Consider the following 20,511-nt stretch of genomic DNA (forward strand, 5'->3'; position numbering starts at 1 on the left):
CCGCCACGACGTGAGGAATTGGAGCCGGCACACGGAGTTGAAGAAAGAAACAGTATCCCATGTCCCCCCGGCCACCTCCCCACATTGTTGTGTGAGAGCGCCCGGTGAACCCTCTGCTCGCCGTGGCCGCTTACACACAGCGCATTTACGCAGAAATGCGCCGTTGTAAAACATTGTGCACCCTTGCGAATTTGCACGGGTGTGCATGGACCAGAATAAGGTCCTCTATGGGTATACACCTGAAAACAGATTAATTTAAAAGAAGGGGGATTTAATTGAATAGCCAGAGGGATAAAGGCCAAAGCTACCAGCTTTTTTTCACTCCCATTAAAATATGGCTAATTGCTGCCCCCCTTTAAATGGTAATATGAAAGAGCAAGGAAACTTCTTAATAGTTCAGAAAAAACTATTTTGTTAAAATCCATTAAGTTCATCCCACAATTTCGGATTAGAACCAAAAAAAAAGATATTATAAAACTGCAATAGGGCAAAGGAAAGAAAAAAGTGATTTCAAAATATAATTTCTACATGTACTGTACGAGTTTGATAACTATACAAAAAGGAAAAATCTGAAGCAATCATTAAATAAGATAATTATTGGTGTATTTTGTACAATTACCTTAACCAAGATATCAAAATAATGAGTGTTCTCCTGGCCTTACAGTTGTACAATAAAATATACTTTACTATGAAATTTTTTATATTTTTCACTTAATACTTATTGATAGAATAAAATATTTACTGTATACTTTGGAACTTTGAATATCAGATTTCTTTATGTGACTTTATTTTTAGTTCTTTTTGCTGGTAAATAAAGATGAAAACTGGAAGAAAAAAAAAAATTCTGTCCTTTAGTGCATCATATTAAGAAAATTCCTTCTCCATATATTGGCAATTAACCAGATTATCTTCAAGTAGCAGTTACAAGCCTGTAACCGGAGAAGAGTTCTAGCATGACCAGGAACTAGAACATCCTGCTACTCAGCTGATATTTGTGGTACACACTGCAAGAGACCTTTGCAAGTGTAAGTTGATCCTGTCTGACTGCATTCTAAGGAATAATAAAATAAAATGAAGACTACAGATGCAGAGCAGAAAGGGAAGCACTGTACAGCCCAAAAAAAAAAAAAAAAATTATTCTTTTGGCATTGTTAAAATAATTCAGATCCAAAGGAATACTTAATAATTAAATATTAAGAAGTGTCTGTATGTTTAGCCTTTGTCAACAGCCCCCCGCTGTGCTGACCGGGATATATGGTGACGGCGGCACTCACTGAAATAAATACACCAGAAGTCTGGATGATAGATTGGGCTATCATCCAGACTCCTGGTGTATTTATTTCAGCGAGTGCCGCCACCACCCAGTCACTATATATAACCAGTGGTATAATAGTGAGGTGCCTTCCAAATCTCCTCAGGGTACACACATCACTCCAGACGGCGGCACTCAGCAAAATAAAGGAATGTCCAACAGGTAAGTAATCAACGTTTTCAACTTTACTCCTGATGAAGAACAGGGAGTGCCGCTGTCTGGAGTGATAGATAGATATAGAGATATATATAGCTCCTATTAAATCAAGTAAAAGCAGATGCTCGTACCGTTTAAAACAACATTGTGGTCTGGCTACCACATGATATAAAGATAAACAGCCGTAGCACACTGCTCCACTGTACACTCCTTCCGCACCGGATCCAAGGAAACCACACACGCTGGATTGCATAAGCAGGTCTCTAAAGCCGGGGAGGACGCGGACCAGGTAAAGCACCAGGTCACAGGCAGGCACGGGTATCACAGGCCACGCCCTAATGCGTTTCGTCAGAGAAATGGTTTGAATAAGATTCCAGCAAATTTTGGACGCTAACTTGATGCCCTCTGTGAAAAATCTGAAGTTAGAGAGAGGCTGGCTTCTACAAATGGATAATGATCCTAAACACACCTCAAAATCCACAGTGGATTACATCAAGAGGCATAAACTGAAGGTTTTGCCATGGCCTTCACAATCTCCTGACCTCAACAGAATTGAAATCTATGGATAGACCTTAAAAGAGCAGTGCGTCAGTGACAGCCCAGAATCTCAAAGACTTTTGTAAGGAAGAATGGGCGAAGATACCTCAAACAAGAATTGAAAGACTCTTGGCTGGCTAGAAAAAGCATTTACAAGCTGTGATACTTGCCAAAGGGGGCGGTGCATGCTATAAACTCTGCAGGGTGCCCAAACTTTTGAAGACGGCATTTTTTGTTTTCTGTTATTATGAAAGTGTAAATGACGGAAATAAAATCAAACTTTTTTTTTAACATGGTATAATTATGTCTAATCTGTAATTTAATGCCTTTTGGAGGTTTTTCCATCTTTCCTTGGCTGCTTTTTGCACATTAAAATGAATTTTTGCCTGGGGTACCCAAACTTTCGATTCCCTCTGTACACACACACACACACACACACACAATCTAATGCAACACTAGAGAGAAAAGCAGAGAAAGGCTACGTGCAAGTGAGGTCGTAAACACTGGACGAACATGGGATGCACAACCAAGGTCCACCATTTCACATCAAGCCATGACCAGGGAAGAACTGGCTTCAAAAGGGCATGAGAAAATTCAAAACTGGGGTGGTATTACAGGTGTTTTGCCTACCAGAAAACCAGCATATTATGACACAGAGTGGGATGCATCAAGCATTGCATTTTGCATGCGAGGCACCCTGCCACTCTTCACAGTGGGTTTTTCTTAACACTGTATGCTTGAGCAGTATCACAAAGGATCCTTCCCAGTGGTGTATTGCAAAAGGCAGCCCATAGGCTTATATTGTGTAAAAAAAAAATCCAAAGATCACATATGAGGGGTGCCAAACCTTGAAGACTGCATTGGGTGGTATGAATTTGTTTGTATGCACTTTGTTTCATCATGTCCAGAAGTGCCAGTTCTTGCTGCACAAAACCTGTATATAGTGCCCCAACAATCTGAAAAGTTGGACACCCAACCTGAACACTTTTTGCACATTTCTGCTAATAGCTTTGGCACTGCCAACAGAAGTGTCAGCGCTGGCAGCATTTGAGCCCATGTGGTAGCACAACTGAATTGAACAACCATCAATTGTCTCCCACCATTGTTGAATACTACTGCCACCGATGGCAGCAATTTGAATAGTTGTCACCGGTGGTAGCCTTGGCCCCAATGGTTTTGGTTTTTCCCTTTGTCCACAGTGATGAACTGTGGTGATTGGCTGCTGGTGGCTAACAGCTGTGTCTGTCAACTCAGTTATATTGCAGGGCAAGTCATAGGCATCACTGTTGTAGGTGACAGAACAAGTGGATAGTTAAGAAGACAGTGCTATAACCTTAGAACAAAGCTACCCGGGGGTTGTGCACATGCAAAGGACTCCATCAATGGCATATGACCAGATAGTATTAAACTATTCATGGTTCCAGCTAAAACATCCATTGATGGCAAATATTAGTGGAGGAGGTACGAATGGCCATCCCTACACTGCCGGGCTTGTGTGTCATGTGCATGACAATTTTACCTAGTAGGTACCCAGCAATTACCAAATTGTTTCACTGAAGCCATCAGGAGCATAATGCTCTAGGGGCAAAAAGCTAAGTTTTTTGAACACTGAAAGTAAGACAGCGCCCCTCTAGCTAATGGGTATTGTTACTGGCTAGATTAATAGTATTACAATAGAGGAATAAGCACCAATAAACAAGAACTAGTCAATTCCATTCTGAAGTTACATGAGAGCACTCAAGCCTAAGGAACATCAGTCTTCAGAAACAGACACTAGCAAATACGGTACTTGTGAGTTATCTGGGCGTCCGATTTTTTGATTGTATGCCTTAAGTTAAGGCATACAATCAGATGCGATGCGATGCGATATCGCATCGCATCGTATCGCATCGCATGCGACCATCGGATGCGATGACCCGATTTTTCCATAGGAATCAATGTTAAAATGGACTGAGTCCATTTTAACATGGAATTCAATGGGAAAAAGGGGTCCTTTTCATACCCCTACTATCCAAGTGGGCATGGAGTTGGATATAAACCTGTGGCGAGCGTAGCGAGCCACCGAGCCCGAAGCGTGGCGAGCGAAGCGAGCCCCGCGAGGGGACGGTATTCCGTGTCCCCTCGCGGGGCTCGCTACGCTCGCCACGCTTCGGGCTCGGTGGCTCGCTACGCTCGCCACAGGTTTATATCCAACTCCATGCCCACTTGGATAGTAGGGGTATGAAAAGGACCCCTTTTTCCCATTGAATTCCATGTTAAAATGGACTCAGTCCATTTTAACATTGATTCCTATGGAAAAATCGGGTCATCGCATCGCATCCGATGGTCGCATGCGATGCGATGTCCCGATCCGACCCGATTTAAAAATCGGACGCCCGGATAACTCACAAGTACCGCAAATACAATACAGCGCCGGATTTCAGATCTGCATTCTCTAAAAGGTAATGTTTTGGAGAAATCTTATTACATCAACCGACCAACACATTTCATTTGTAAGACTGCAATAAACTACTAACATAATCAAATAAAAAAAAATAACTTTCACCACATCTAGTTTTAGATAATGTACAACGGAGGGGTGGAGAAATACAGTAATGTGTACACACGGTGAGATATGCACTATTTTTCTATTCGATTTTGCTTATAGAAGCAAAACTGAATTAAAATTGACTGGGCATTGAATGTTTTTTTTTCACATTTGATCCCAATGCACATTTAGTGGAAATCTAAAAAAGAAAAATAGTCTTGTCAAGCAAGATTATATAGTGGAAATTGAATGGCATATCGAACAGAGTGTACCCACTATAATATTTCTGCAGCTCTTGCCTTAAAAAAAAAAAAAAAAGGTATAAATAAATATTTACCCTTACATAGTTCACAGCTTTGTCAATGTACCAAATTAGTTGGTGCTAGGCAATGAATGTTCTCCAATAACAAGATATTTTCTAAAAACATGGAATTTTTTTTCGGGTATTATGCATTGCGTGCCTCAACATAATACAGCAGGAAATTTGGTAAAAATGATGCCGGCAACAGGGCTAAAAGGATAACTCCTGGGAAAACTATTAGCAGTGGCAAAGTACAGCTGCTAAAAGGATACCCCCAAAAGTCAATGTTTTGTGAAAATGCCTTGCAGTCCAGTTATGGGAACATATTCAATACCTCGAATAATCCCCAATAAGCAGCCGCTGGGCCCATGATAACGCATAAATTTCAGACATACCCTGATCCATTGCGTTTTTGCCCAATTGAGGGTCCATTCACAGACAATAAAAATGACCATTAATTGGAAACCATGATAATGACCCTCCTTCATTGATCGGAATATCTGGACGTTTTTAACGACCGAAAAAGCATTAAGGGCAATAGGATATATCGCCCTTTGTATGTGTAATATGAACACATTTTACAATTTGAACCGAGATCAAGATGAATTAAGGTAATCCTCCTTACATAAACAAATCACATTTTGGCATTATGAAAGCCTAATTAGAATTTAACCTAAAATTTCTCACATTCAAAACATTAAAAATATAAAAAAAATGTTAGTTTCTATAAGCTAACATAATAAAAATTGTGGATGTTTAGCTTTAACCCTTTGAGTGCCATCTCTGTGAGATGAGCAAAATATCTGCTAAAATGCCCACATCTGTGAGATGCGCAAAATATGAGTCCCAACAGCTCTGAGAGAGGTATGCAAAATATAGGCTATAAATGCCAGCATCGCTCACATTTGTTATATAAATTCAAATAAAATTGTTGTGTAAGAAAGAATATATTTCCTATACAAGGTAAACATTACAGGTCCTTATGATGAATAAAAAATGTTTGCTTGCCAATTTTCACACCCATTTTGACAGGTTTAATTGAAACTAGAAGGGTTAAGGGCATATGTAATAATAATCTGCTTTGCAGAGGGTATTTTTTATGAAAATATCCTTGCTATGTACTAACTGAAACCTACAAGGACAGTGGTAACCAGTGATGGCTTACCTTGACACACCAGCTGTTGAACTACACATCCCAGCATGCCCTGCATCAGTTTTAGCATGGCCAAGTTTAGCCATTAATGGTGGTAACAATAACCGTTGTCCCTGGGAGTAATTTATCCAACATTTTGGAGGAGTTTTTCAAGTTTGAGGAAGACTCCTAGGGCAAATCTGACACCCATACCTCCCAACAGTCCCGATTTTAGCGGGACAGTCCCGATTATCAGGGCCTGTCCCGCTGTCCCACCCGCGGGCGGCAGTGTCCCGCGGTGTGGGGGGGCTGTTGGGAGTCCCCCCTGTCAGCTGCTAAGCAGCAGGGAATAAACACTGTGCGCATGCATGGGGGCGTGGCCTCACGGGAGAGCAGCGCGTATAGACCACGCCCCCAAATTAGGCCCCCCCCCCCCAACATTTCAACGCGCCTCCGGCGCGCAGCAGCAGCGTCCCGCCTGCTAAGCTACCAAAGTTGGGAGGTATGGACACCTCACATAAGCATATTAACAGTTTGCAGAAATGGAGAGATTGGATGATGTCTGTCCTGCAAGTATGCCACCACAGGCTTAAACCATATGAAAAACTTCACTTTTCAGAGTTTGGTACATAGGGATCAGATTGTAGTCCCAATCTGCGGTGCTACTTATGCTGGGTACACACCAAAACGATTTGGATTGGATGCAAATCGTATCGTATGATTTGCATACGATTTACATACGATCCGATCCCCTCTGTATTCAGATGAATGGATCTTTTACAGATCCTACCTGCAGCAGGTAGGATCGGATTCGGATCCAATTCAGAACCAACCAAACAATTTTGCCCAAATCTGCATCCAATCTGCGTCCAATCAGTCTGAATTGGATCCAGGTTGATGGGATTGTGCCAAAATCGTTTTGTTGTGTACCCAGCATTAGTCTTCTAAGGGAGATTTCTGTGCAATATCCTGTAGTAAGCCATTAGGAATGCAGAAACTCAAGTTTCTACCACATTTTGTAATAAGAGGAAAAAAAAAAAGAGAGAACTCGATGATTAGGCCTCTAAACATCTAAAAATAAATGTAATGGGTTTTAAAGTAAACCCTATAACATGAAGTATAGGTGTTCCACTTTAATCCTTCAACCTAAAACAAATCACCCTCATCAGAGATGGGTAATACACTTTAATTTCTCGTGAATGAAAAGCATCAATCCAGTGGTCTCAATTATTATGTACAGTATATACAATCAAGCTGGATGTGACCACCAAGATCAAGCGTATGGTCAAATTTGGTAATATTACAAACATCCAGGATTTTTATTGTGTGGCCTTTATACACAGATTCTTCCTTAACAAAAATGTACATTGAAATAAGCCTGTTTTAAAATAATTACTGCTACTATTAGGAAGAAAGACAGACAATTTAAAATTCAAATGTCTACTTTTGCAAAGGACGAAAAAAAAAAAACATACATTGGGAGGGTGGTGCATGTCCAGAATTTAGGTTGACAGGTATAAAAGGTAGACAGCGGTTAAGGTTGACAGCTACAAATTGTCAACAAATGTTCATCAGGGTTTTTTCTTTTTTTCAGTTATTTGGGTTAAATGTTGTATGGTTTTAATATATAATCAGTAGAAATTAATACGCTTGCCACACTTTGAGCAAAGTCTCTCACCCCAGGTTACTAATTGTAGAACACATGGATAGTAAACCAAGTGATTGTTGGTAAAACGATGTAAGAAAATGTGCTCATCACGGTCATAACAAACCTTTGAACTTGTCAGTCATATGGGGACAACCTATTGACTACCTACTACACACCAGGGATAGCGAACTCCAGTCCTCCACCTAGAAAACGTGAACTGTTGGTAGCTCTCGAGGACTGGAGTTGGCTACCACTGTACTAGACTCTGTAGATCTATCGTCCAGATACCACATTGTGAGAGTAAACTGTGTACACAGGGTGCGATTTTGGCTTACAATTTTGACTGTATTGTCCAAATCTCATAGAACGTTAGCCAAAATCACTTGCGATACCGGTGTACATCCCCATAAGGTCTCTATCATATTGATAAAAAGACTGTGCAGGCAAGGGAATTTTGACTATATTGCTTGTAAAGTATTTGGCCATAGGCTAAATAGACGGTAAAAATCACAAGTGAAGATCGTCAAATTCGTAGGCTTTTGGGCTCTGGGCAGTTCACGGGAAATCATGGTCAAAATTGTCCATAGCCAAAATTGCACAGCGTATACACAGCTTAAGGGGCCCATTTATAATACACCTATTTTCAGAGGAATATCCACAAATATTAAGTGCACCCCGCTCTCCCCCACATGCAGGAGGGACTGCAGCAGGTATATCTGATCCCGTCATTTCCACACACAGCCTCATCTCCATGGTTTCCAGGGTGTGGATTATTTGGTCTACAACATGTTGGTAGACATGTGTCTAGGTCGACATGGTGTTTTCACTGTTATTTCAGCCAAATGTCGACACTGTCGACATGGACACTGAAACGTAGCACCGCATCCACTTGCCATGCCTCGGGCATGGTGCCCCGCTATGCTCAGCGCACTATTTTATTCTCCCTCTACGCCCTAGTGCAGTGGTTCCCAACCCTGGTCCTCAAGTACCCCCAACAGTTTTCCAGGTCACATGGCAGGTGCACTCATTATTCAGGCACATTTGAAAAGATCCACAGGTGGAGCTTATTATAGCACTTGTGATTCTGTGTGGAGACCTGCAAAACATGCACTGTTGGGGGTACTTGAGGACCAGGGTTGGGAACCACTGCCCTAGTGGATGGTAGGGTATGAAATTCCACCTGTCGGCACATGTGTGAACATGGACACTGAAACATATCACTGCGTCCCCTCGCATGGCTCGCTACGCTCTGCACACTATTTTATTCTCCCTCCACGCCCTAGTGCAGTGGTTCCCAACCCTGGTCCTTAAGTACCCCCAACAGTGCACGTTTTCCAGGTCTCCACACAGAATCACAAGTGACATAATTAGCTCCACCTGTGATGTTTTGAAATGTGTCTGAATAATGAGTGCTCCTGCTGGGTGACCTGGAAAACATGCACTGTTAGGGGTACTTGAGGACCAGGGTTGGGAACCACTGCCCTAGTGGATGGTAGGGCATGAAATTCCGCCTGTTGGAACATGTTGTGTTGACATGGACAATGAAATGTAGGACCGCTGCGCTCGCCATGCTTCGGGCACACTATTTTATTCGCCCACCACGCCCTAGTGGATGGTAGGGAATGAAATACCGCCTGTCGGCTCCAAAAAAAGTTAAAAAAAACAAAACATGTCGACCTTTTGACTGTCGCCCTAATGCATGTGTCAACCTAGGCCCAATGGCGACCTAATGCTTGTCGACCATCATGCTGTAGACCAAATGACCAAACCCCGGTTTCCATGGGGATGCGATGCTGCCTGATTTACCAATATGTGGAACGGATGACGGAACATGTGTAGAACCCCACGGTAAAGCAGATCACAGGGACAGGGTCCTTTCAGAGCCCTCATCCCTGCAGGTGACCATTATTACATGCTGCCAATGGGATTGCATACTGCAGTGCAATCCTGGGCGGTAAGATCATACAACATCACATTGATTAGTAAACCATAATAAATGGGCCCCTAAATCCTTTGCTCTAAATACGTTTTTCAGGGCAGGCTGACTATGGAGTTGTGGGTGTTAGATTTGAAGTTGTTTACAATATTGGGGTACGGGCCACTTGAAAAAAATGCATGTAAATGGGACAGGATCAGAACAAGTCAACACTGACATTTCTGACCAAAAGTCCAAATGTTAATGAGTATTGAGTATACGGAGTCATGGTTTCATTACATAAACATACTCTTAGTAAAAGGACTTCCTTCACACCACTGGTTAAGAGTTATTTTAATGACAGTCTCACACATTTTCAGGGTGACATTGAGATTGTTTCATATAGTGGAACTGGCCACAAGTACTTCACAATTCATTTAAACCAATGAAAACCAATGAAACATGCATGTATAATCAGTGGTGTAACTATGAATGATGCTCCCCCCAGCTGCAGAAGTTGGCCGCTCCCCAGCACTTCTGGTAACACTAGACATTTTGCCCCACCATGGCATTTTAATTCCACTCACACATAAATGCCCCCCCCCCTCCCCCCGCCTTGTGTTTGGTGGCCATGTACATCGTGATTATCAGTATCATACATTGCAGCTTTATGTAACCAGAGCAACATAAAATCGATGACAGACATACAGGCGCACACACACAGGGTCGGCGCCACCACTAGGCAGCTTTAGGCATTTGCCTAGGGTGCCGGCCACTGGAGGGCGGTAGTGAGCCGCCGAGGAGACCAGGAAGTCGGAAGAAAGCTGGCAAGCTGCAGCAGAACGGGACACACAGCCAATTCAATGAAGCAAGGAGCAGGTGAGTACAACCCCCCGTCCCCACCCCTGACTGGAGCCTACCCGCAGTCAGTGCCCGGCGCTGCCCTCCCCCCATGCTGAATAGCAGCAACCTGCTGCTTTCCCCCCTGAAGCGCGGTAGTTAGCTCCTGGCGCCCGCTGCCCGCCCCAATCCAATCCGTCGGCAAGGGGGGGGGGGCGCTTGCACTGGACACACACACACACACACACACACACCTGCAGTACATACATTAGCACAAACAGATGACGCTATTAATTTGCACCTGTTTATAAAAGAGACAGAGAATGCAACACAAATAAGGGGGTGTGTTCTCAAATTAGGCCACAGTAGGACAATCTTATTCACTTTACACCTCATGTAGTGACCCTTATACACAATAATAAGTAGTGTTCCTTATACACATCATACCCACAGCAGTTATGTTACTTATATGTAATGCCATCAGCAGTAGAGCACCTTAAATGTAATGCCCATAGTAGTGCCGCTTGCACATAATGATGCACTGTACATCGCAGCTAAGTTCCACCAAGATCAAACCCAGGATTGCCTACCTGACCCTCTCCTTTAGGGAGAAAATGGGTACTTGTGTTCTCCCATCGCATGCCATAGTAGTGGCGTGCGATGGCATGCGATGCTACCGTGTTTTTATGCATTTTTGTTAAAAATCGCATGCGATTGCATGAGATCGCATGCGATCTGATGCGATGTCATTTTTCACTGAAATTATGGAAATGAGTTGAAATCATGTAAAATGCACCCCAAATGTCATTTTCCACACTGTACCACCCCCACTATCAACGCCAACCCGAGCGGCGGCGGTACGCGTCCTACGACCTTTTCATACCCCCACTATCCACGTCGGCGTGGAGTTGAGAATAGAAAGTGTGGCGAGCACAGCGAGGGGACACGGATACCTTCACAGGTATCCGTGTCCCCTCGCTGATACCTTCACAGGTATCCGTGTCCCCTCGCTGCGCTCGCCACTCTTCGGGTTGGCGTTGATAGTGGGGGTGGTACAGTGTGAAAAATGACATTTGGGGTGCATTTTACTTGATTTCAACTCATACGATGCGATTTTTCCGTATACGATGCCCATCGTGGGAGCCGTGATTCTACACAAGTACCAGAAAATGCTCTGTTCCTGGACTTCCCTGCTAATGTATGATTGCCTGTGGTGAAACACCTATCAATTAACTAGCTCCCCACAGGTGAGGGTAATCATACATTACCAGGGAAGGCCAGGAACAGAAAATTTTCTCCCTCATGGAGAGGCTGAGGTAATCAACCCTGATCTAATCCCTGTCTCCCGAAACTTACCTAGGCTATACCCCAGCTCTGCTTCCCTGAGTGTGTGTGTGTGTGTGTGTGTGTGTGTGTGTGTGTGTGTGTGTGTGTGTGTGTGTGCGCCTAGGCTATACCCCAGCTCTGCTTCCCTGAGTGTGTGTGTGTGTGTGTGTGTGTGTGCGCCTAGGCTATACCCCAGCTCTGCTTCCCTGAGTGTGTGTGTGTGTGTGTGTGTGTGTGTGTGTGTGTGTGTGTGTGTGCGCCTAGGCTATACCCCAGCTCTGCTTCCCTGAGTGTGTGTGTGTGTGTGTGTGTGTGTGTGTGTGTGTGTCCCGTCCGTATCCAATTCACTCCCACTCCGCAAGCTGCGCAGGGACAGTGAGGCAATAACAAAATGAAAGGCGGGTGACAGACTGCCTGTTAGTGTCCACGGCCTGCCTGTCATCAAGCTCGCTGCCGGCGCCGCTGACTGTCATATATTTTGACAGGATCAGGTTGCGGCAGCGACAGTGGCAGAACTGGGAGAGCGCCTCCCCTGGCCGGCGCCTGCCTGCTTTCAGGCTGTGCTGAGCGGGTGGCGCCGGCCCAGTACAGCACACCCGATCCCCGCGCACCCCCGCCCGGGCTCACTCACCTCCTCCCCGCCGCCTCTCACCCGCGATCTGTCCCGGTAGAGTAGATGCTTTTTCCAAGTGGCCTATAGGACCTGTGCTGACGACACACCCACGTGATCCATGGTCCTCATCAGGGGGAGGAGCCAACATGGCAGTATTTCCGCTGTACGAGCACGCTGTGGAGTTTGCTGCGGTAGGTGCCAGTTATATGTCACGGCTCACGCTGGTAGTGGCAGATGCACACATTCCGGGCGCAGCATGGCACTGCCTCAGCCCCGAACCGCATTGTGCGGCTGCTGCGTGCCCGTGCTTATACCTCCGGTACTATGTGCTGCTGAGCTCCACGTGCCCACATCTCCCTGCTCTCCCACTCGCCAGCATCAGTACCCCAACAACACTCACCCCCCCCCCCACACCCCTCTCTTCCACACGGCAGTACTGTCCCCCCTCCTGTCATACCCGGCAGCAGCAATGTCTGTCCATCCGTTCCCCTCACCGCCCGCCCGCTGTTAGTTCTTCTGCGCACCTGCCTCTACTTGGAACAGTGGAGCAGATGTATTAAGCTTTAACAAGAGATAAATGCAAGGGTGATAAGGAGAGATAAACATCCAACCAATCACCTACTAACTGCCATGTTACAGGCTGTGTTTGAAAAAAGTCAGTTAGGAGCTGATTGGCTGGACGGTTATCTCTCTTTATCACCCTTGCATTTATCTCTTGTTAAGGCTTAATACATCTGCCCCACTAGTATTCCTGCAAATTAATGATTGAAAGCCTGCTTCAGCAGAGGTTCCTCAATGTACCCCAATGGTCCCATTTTACGTATGTCCATGATTGGGTATATATGGTTAATTCAAATTGACTGAGGTACTTATTTAGTCACCTGTAGCTGGGTGCCGGATGGCCTCCCGACAGTCGGGATTCCGACGGTCAGTACACCAACAGACGGGATCCCAACTTACACAGGCTATACCCCCTTGTGGGGGGGGGGCACAACCCCCATAGAGGGAGAATAGAATATGAGGCAAGCTCGCAAGGGGCTTTGTTGTGCAGACCCCCCTGTCGTAGTCCCGGCAGTCGGGGTTCCAATGTCGGTGTAAAGGAGCCCATACACGGCCTGTTGTGTATGGCTCCGTTCTGTACTATGCGACTATGCAGACTTCATACCACACCCCCTTTAGCTAGTGTTTACTATAGACCAGTGGTAGCCAACTCCAGTCCTCGAGAGCTACAGTTCACATTTTCCAGACAACCTGGCTGCTGCAAAGGTGTAATCATTACTCACTGACACAATTTAAATGATCCACAGGTGGAGTTAATTCACTTGTGATTCTGTGAGGATATATGGAAAACATGCACTGTTGGTAGCTCTCGAGGAATGGAGTTGGCTACCCCAGCTATAGACTGTTTAGCGACACCCTGATAAAACAGCTGGGCCCGTCAGGAGCACTCGGTGGAAGCCCAGCACCTACGACGAGCCTGGGTTCACCGCATTCAAAGTACTCCCTTTTCCCTGGCGCCCCACCCAGCCGTGATACTGGAACGCTATGTAGCCAAGCATGGACATACTAAAAGTCTGGGCAGTTGGGGTGCTTTGAGGGCTGTGTTTGGCAACATCTGTCCTATAGTATGTGACAAACACACTATGGGCCTGATTTCTCTAACGGACACAACCATGTGCACTGCGGGGGGGGGGGGGGGGGGTGTACCGTGCAGAGAGAGTTAGATTTGGGTGATATTTTGTTTCTGTGCAGAGTAAATACTGGCTGCTCTATTTTTACACTGCGATATAGATATCCATTTGAAGTATAAACCCCACCCAAATCTAACTCTCTACACATGTTACATCTGCCCCCCTGCAGTGCACATGGTTTTGTCCATTAGAGAGAGAATTTGCTTTTACAACCAGAATCATGCCTAATAGCCATACCCATTTTCATCACTATTATTGCAATGAAACTTGTCTTGTTTTTAGGTGACCGGGAATGGATTACGTTTCTAACGCTGGAACTCTGTCATTGGCAGCAGGAATAGCATGTGGGCTGTTCCTAGGCTGGCGTCTACGTGGTCGCTATGGACATTCCCGAAACATAGGAAGTACAGCAGCAAATGAGGTGGAAAGTAACACATCTGTTATGGGAGAGAGCGGCGAATTCAAAATGGTAATAGTTGTCCGGAATGATTTGAAAATGGGGAAAGGAAAAGTTGCTGCACAGTGTTCACATGCTGCAGTATCTGCGTACAAACAGGTGCTCAAAAGAAATCCTGAATTACTGAAACAGTGGGAATATTGTGGGCAACCGAAAGTCGTGTTGAAAGCACCAGATGAAGAAGCCTTGGTTGACCTTCTTACTCAAGCAAAACTTCTGGGACTGACCATTAGCCTGATACAGGATGCTGGTCGTACACAGATAGCACCAGGCTCTCGGACTGTTCTCGGTGTAGGTCCTGGTGCAAGTGATTTAATTGATAAAGTGACTGGACATTTAAAGCTGTACTGAAGTCACTATGTTGTCTGTAATAAAGATGAATGTTTGACAAATCATCTATTCTTGTTCTTGGTTGATTCTAGGCATGTTTTCCCCAATTTTGTATTAAGTATTTTCTAAGACCCTTTATGAAAATATGCCCCAATAAGGACACATTATACCCCTTTCACATCCCGGGTTATTGATGATTCAACCCGGGTTGATGTGCACTGTCAATAACCCGGGTCAAATAACCTGATCATTCAACACAGTAAAAAAGAAGGGTTATACGTGGGTCATACCGGGGTTATTGTGCATTAAAACTGCAGACCCGGGTTATTTCCTTGCTCTGAGTAGAGTTCTGATTGATTTCAGTGTCCAGTCAGCTGAGTCCTGCAGAGCACACAATACTTTTCTGCACTGCACAGTGAGGAGAAGCCTAACAAATACAATTTAGCAGCAAGAAGTGTAGTGTACTGCACTGTACAGCCATGTTAAACTTGGAGTGATGAAGAAATCATGGAGTTGCTGCAGATCAGGGGTGATCCTATATATGAACATCACCCCCTCATTTGTTCAGACCTCAGAGACCAATGAAGTACTTTAAAAATGACATCACGCTGGTTTTAACATGGGTGACCCGGATTGAGTAAAAATGCAAAACCCTGCAATAACCCGGGTCAATAATGCGTTATAAACATCTCTAACCCAGATCTGATCCATATTCAAAACCCGGGAACGACCCTGCTTTTGCAATCTGAATGGGGCATTAGTGAACCGTTTTAGTTTTTGGAGCTACTTATTATTGGATAGCAGAATATATTGTTGTTGCCATCAGTGCCACGTGCAGTGGGGTTAGTGTGCAATGGTTCCAGCTGATATATCTACAGTGTCTAGATAAACAGTCAATACAGTAGTTTGGCAGGTTCATAAGGTCGATAAGCAATAGATCGACATTAAAAAAGCTGACACATGACAAGGATTCTCATGATTTTTTTTCTTACCAACTTGTTCTTATTTCACTATCCAGTTGTCACAGACAGAGACTATAATAGTATTCTGAGCACAAATTTGTTACACTAATCGAGAGTCCTTGTTGACAATGACTACGAAAAACTGTGAAAACCTCATGTCTACCTTTTTCCATGTTTACCTTTTGACCCTTCCGACCCATTGCATGTCTACCTCTTGGGGTAGACCTATTGATTGTCTATTTAATGATCCACACCCAGTGTGCATTTGGCAGTAATAGGACATCTGAAGCTGTGCATTAAAATGCAGTAAACCAATTCCTATTGCAGTAAACCAATGTTGGTACCTTCCTAGGTACCAGCTCCTAGGCATGTGCATTAAGGAAGTGAATACTTATGAAGATATTGTAAAGCTTGATTCTTGTTGAGAAAGCGCTATATAAATATAGTTAGGTACTTGTTTCCTAGAAGGGCACCCAGTACGCTAAATGCTCACTGGGCTATTCTCCGTAGTGAAATCGCATCGCATGCCGCATTATAGTAGCATGCGATGCAATGCGATGTCCATATAAAGTGCACAGGAGTGCTTATACAATGAAATATTGAGTCCGATCTCAGTGCACCAAATGTGATGCAATATTTTATTGTACAAGCACCCATGTGATGGGTGTTTACAATTGTAAGCACCTATGCCATCGTTTTGCATCACCCCAAGTATCAACGCCACCCCGAATCGTGGCGGAACGCGTCCTCCGACCTTTTCATACCCCCATTATCCACGTCGGACTAGCGCTAGGACTAATACCACCTAGTCAATTATACAGTTATAACCAAACCAAGTGATACACCAATCACACTTTGTATATCAATTCTTTGTTGTCTTCCAAAATGAAACGTAGACTTCGTTCTGGATAAAAAGTTCTTAATTGAAACCCAACGCGTTTCGTCAGAACGACTTCATCAGGGGTATGACTAAAAGGTGGTACAGAAGAAAAAAGGGGGGACGTACTTTGAATATTATAATACAAAGTATACATATAAAACAGGACAATCTGAAAATTCATAGTGTACATACCAAGAATTGTATCATTAATCTTGTATCGCAATTAGTATTTCCTTGGAAGGTAAAATCTAAAAATATAAAAGTTGACATACTGTATTATAAACTGAGAGCGGGATTGGAATGAGGAAATGAGCAAACAAAAAATATACAGAAAAAAATAGGTGATTAATTTCCCTACCAAAAATAATGATATATTACGAAAATCTATTATGGTTTATCTAACCAGGTCTTCCTGAAGGGGTGGAGTCCCTGGATCTTAGATTTAAAGGGCCTGAAATGTTAAGTTAAGTCGGTCGGGTGCATTAACATGGCACGCGACGCGACCGACGCGATGCACCCGATTTTGCCATAGGGTTCAATGTTAAAATATTTTTAACATTATAATTGGGAAAAAAATGTGAAATGGGCCCATTTCTCATTGTATATGCCCCCCCCCCCCCCCCATTGTGAACGTCACCCCACGATTGATGCCAACCCAAAGCGTAGCGAGCCCGCGAGGGGCGGCGGTACGCGTCCTCCGACCTTTTCATACCCCTACTATCCACGTCGGCGTGGAGTTAGAATATAAAGTGTGGCGAGCCACCGAGCCTGAAGCGTGGCGAGCGCACGTGTATACCTGTGAAGTTATACGCATGCGCTCGCCACACTTTATATTCTCAACTCCACGCCGACGTGGATAGTAGGGGTATGAAAAGGTTGGAGGACGCGTACCGCCGCTCCTCGCGGGCTCGCTACGCTCACCACGCTTCGGGTGTGGCCGTTCTAGGAAACAAGTACCGTTTTATCTGTATACGTTCATTAGGTTGCCCACAGGAAGATTGACATCCTCAAAAGGTCAACATTGATCTAGGTCGAAAGGGTCATTAGGTCGACATGGGTTTTTTACTATTTTTTGAGCCGACATGTGCCAACAGGCAATATCTTATGCCCTACTATCCACTAGGGCATGGAGGGAGAATAAAATCGCGGGCCAAGAGTAGTGAGGCACCCTGCCCGATACAGTGTTCATGTCAGCTGTGTCGACATTTGAGACCAACAAATATAAAAACCCATGTCGACATTTTGACTTGACCTTCTCCACGTCAAACTAATGCTTGTGTCCACCTAGACCCATGTTGACTTTTTGAGGGTGTCGTTCTAATGAATGTCGACCTTTCTGTGGTCGACCAAATGATCCCAAACTGTTTTTTATCCATGAAACTCATTATCTATCTGTGGTGCCAGGTGTAAGTGACCACATTATTTACGCATAAGAATCAACTGTGTTCTGCAGTCACCTATTACATGTAAAATTAGGTTGGCCAATTGCGTCAAAGTCTTCCCTTCTGGTTCGTTCTAGTCCCACAAACAAAATGACAGTACTCTGTTTCCTACTGCACTACAGTATGTGTATGTGTGTGTGTGTACATACATACAGGAGCTGGACCCGTCACTCAGGACTTGTTGTATGTGCACCAATAGCATGTTCCGGTCCCTCAGTGCTGAGAGCATGATGCCTACAATACAAACTTCAGAAATAATGTGGCATTCAGAGAATCAGTAAGCGTGAAAGAAGTGGGATTGATTTTAATCCATGTTCTGCCAATACAACGTGTCAGGAAAAGTAATGCACGCATTGTTACAAAAATGCACAGGTATAAATAGGGTGTGTAAGTCACTTACCTGCTACCCTGGTATGTAAGCAAGGTCCATGTAGCCTCTCCGGTGGCTTCCAGGTCCGCGTCAGTCATGCAACGCTCAAATCGCATCACTAGGTGTTGCTCTTGTCCCGCATCATAGCAGCACGTCTCCGGGCGCCAAGTCCGGTGGCCCTGTGGAATCTGTGGGCAAAGTACGCATATATTAGATCATTTTATTATTTAAAGATTAGTTTCACGGCAGCAGCACAAGACGTTCTAGCTTTAAATATTGGCAGCTTGCCAGACTGCCTTAAGCTACGCTTGTAGCGTAGCGACTGTTTGAATTCTGGCAGCTTGCCAGCTGCCTAGCCGCCTTACATTATCAGGCTACTTGTTTCGTTTCAGGGCTGCATTGCGTGCCGCCTTACGCTGACTTCTCTGTGGCAGGCCAGCACTGCTACCCCTAACCTCCTGTCAAGTGAGCGCCTCTCACGCAGCGCTTGTGCCCGCATGATATCCTCTGTCCTGTGGAGAGGGGATCATGATGGCGCAGGCGGAGAGGCTCTCCATCTTTGTGTTACGTTGGAGTGTCTCAGACGCTCCAGCAGCAGCAGCTCCATGTGTGTGATACGTAGGAGCGCCTCAGACGCTCAAGCAATGAGACTCTCCTGCGTCTGATGCACAATGATGGAGGCATTTGCCAGTGATCCATGTTACATGTAACATACTGCCTCAATGTCATACCCCCACCATCCATGCCATCCCGAAGCGTGGTGAGCGCAGCGAAGGTACGCCTCCTACAAACCTTTTCCTACACCCACCATCCACGTCGGCGTGGAGTTGATTTTATATAGTGTGCGAGCACACTATATAAAATCAAGTACCGATTTTTCCTTGCAGGATGTTTCTCCCCATATGTGTTGTATGTATTTTTTATTTATCATTTTTCCCCACTAGATGGCACCTTAGCATCATCTTTGTATAACTCTGGTCACTTTCTACACTTTAATTGAAGTTAACTTTTTCACATTTCTAATTGTTTTATATAGCATCCCTTATAGTTTTGAGTGCATTGGATGCTCACATGTTCATGTTTTGATAAGTGTAATAAAAGTCACTTGTGCTTTGCCCACAGATTCCATACTTTATCGTCTTCCACTGTTTCTCCAGATGTACTAAGCCTTGAAATGTGAAGAAGTGGAGAGTGATAAAGTACCAGACAATCGGATGTCAGTTTTCAAATGCAGGATGGCAGTAAGAAGCTGGTTTATCACTCTCCACTTTATGACTTTTCAAACTTCTCTGATCTGATCTGATAAATCTCCCCAAGAGGAGGTATCTTGGTAGCCATAACTTAGATGAGAGATTTTCTTGAATTGCATTCAATCTGCCAAACAATTGCACCTTAAAGTGCAAACACACTTTGATTGAATGGCTGATATATCGAAGGAACACCGGCTAGGGTGTCTTTGGACAGCATCGTTCAGTCACATCGCGTCCGCTGTGCAGCACAGCCGATGCCTGATATATATCTAAAGATATATTGTTGCATTGTGCTGTGTGTTTTAGTATTGTGGGTTGTTACAGTAAAGAAACAGTTATAAATTATTTATTTTTCTTTAACCAGTCTGTGCCTGTTTTAATGTTAATCTGCGCCCTATTAGTTTACCAATAACATTAATCTGTGCTGCCTTTAGAAAAAATACTAGTAATCAGTATTTAGTAGTAATATTAATTTATACTCCCTTTATCAGAATATCAATAATCTGTGCCACCTTCAGTTAGTAAATATAGTTTATGTTCCCTCCAGTGTAATATAAATATGTTCAATTTAGTATAGTTCTAATGATTTTTTGTGAAAATAAATTTTTGTCATGAAATAAATATTGCCACTATTATTATTATTATACAACTAATCCCCATATTTTCTGTAGTTTAGTTATCCCATCACTCTGGGTTCCCTTTTACCCCTTAGTACAGGCATGTCCAAAGGCAGGCCCGGGGGCCAATTGCGGCCCGCAGCCTCCAGCTGGAAGCGGGCAGAGCATCAGATGTGGGAAGCACAGGACACTAAAGGTGGGGCCC

At 44.2% G+C, this 20,511-nt stretch overlaps 2 protein-coding genes across 3 annotated transcripts in view; one reads left to right on the plus strand and one right to left on the minus strand.

Annotated features, from left to right (window-relative positions):
* VMP1 (vacuole membrane protein 1) overlaps nt 1-12,507 on the minus strand; it is a 195,307-nt gene extending 182,800 nt beyond the window's left edge. Inside the window, exon 1 of the mRNA XM_083173766.1 lies at nt 12,326-12,507. Within this exon, the coding sequence (XP_083029892.1) occupies nt 12,326-12,455 (130 nt within the window). The 5' untranslated portion in view covers nt 12,456-12,507. The remainder of the gene's footprint in view (nt 1-12,325) is intronic.
* On the plus strand, nt 12,132-14,850 carry PTRH2 (peptidyl-tRNA hydrolase 2). Of its 2 annotated transcripts, none has more exons than XM_083173767.1 (2): nt 12,132-12,498; nt 14,281-14,850. In XM_083173767.1, exon 2 carries the CDS (start codon nt 14,291-14,293, stop codon nt 14,804-14,806), a length of 516 nt encoding a protein of 171 aa, XP_083029893.1. In that variant the 5' UTR covers nt 12,132-12,498; nt 14,281-14,290; the 3' UTR covers nt 14,807-14,850. The 2 variants fall into 2 exon arrangements, with proteins under 2 accessions (XP_083029893.1, XP_083029894.1); XM_083173768.1 differs by lacking the exon at nt 12,132-12,498 and adding an exon at nt 12,507-12,626.
* Nucleotides 14,851-20,511: the final 5,661 nt, after the last annotated feature.

This window comes from Crinia signifera, chromosome 2 (assembly GCF_055691185.1).
Source record: "Crinia signifera chromosome 2, ASM5569118v1, whole genome shotgun sequence".
NCBI lineage: Eukaryota > Metazoa > Chordata > Amphibia > Anura > Myobatrachidae > Crinia > Crinia signifera.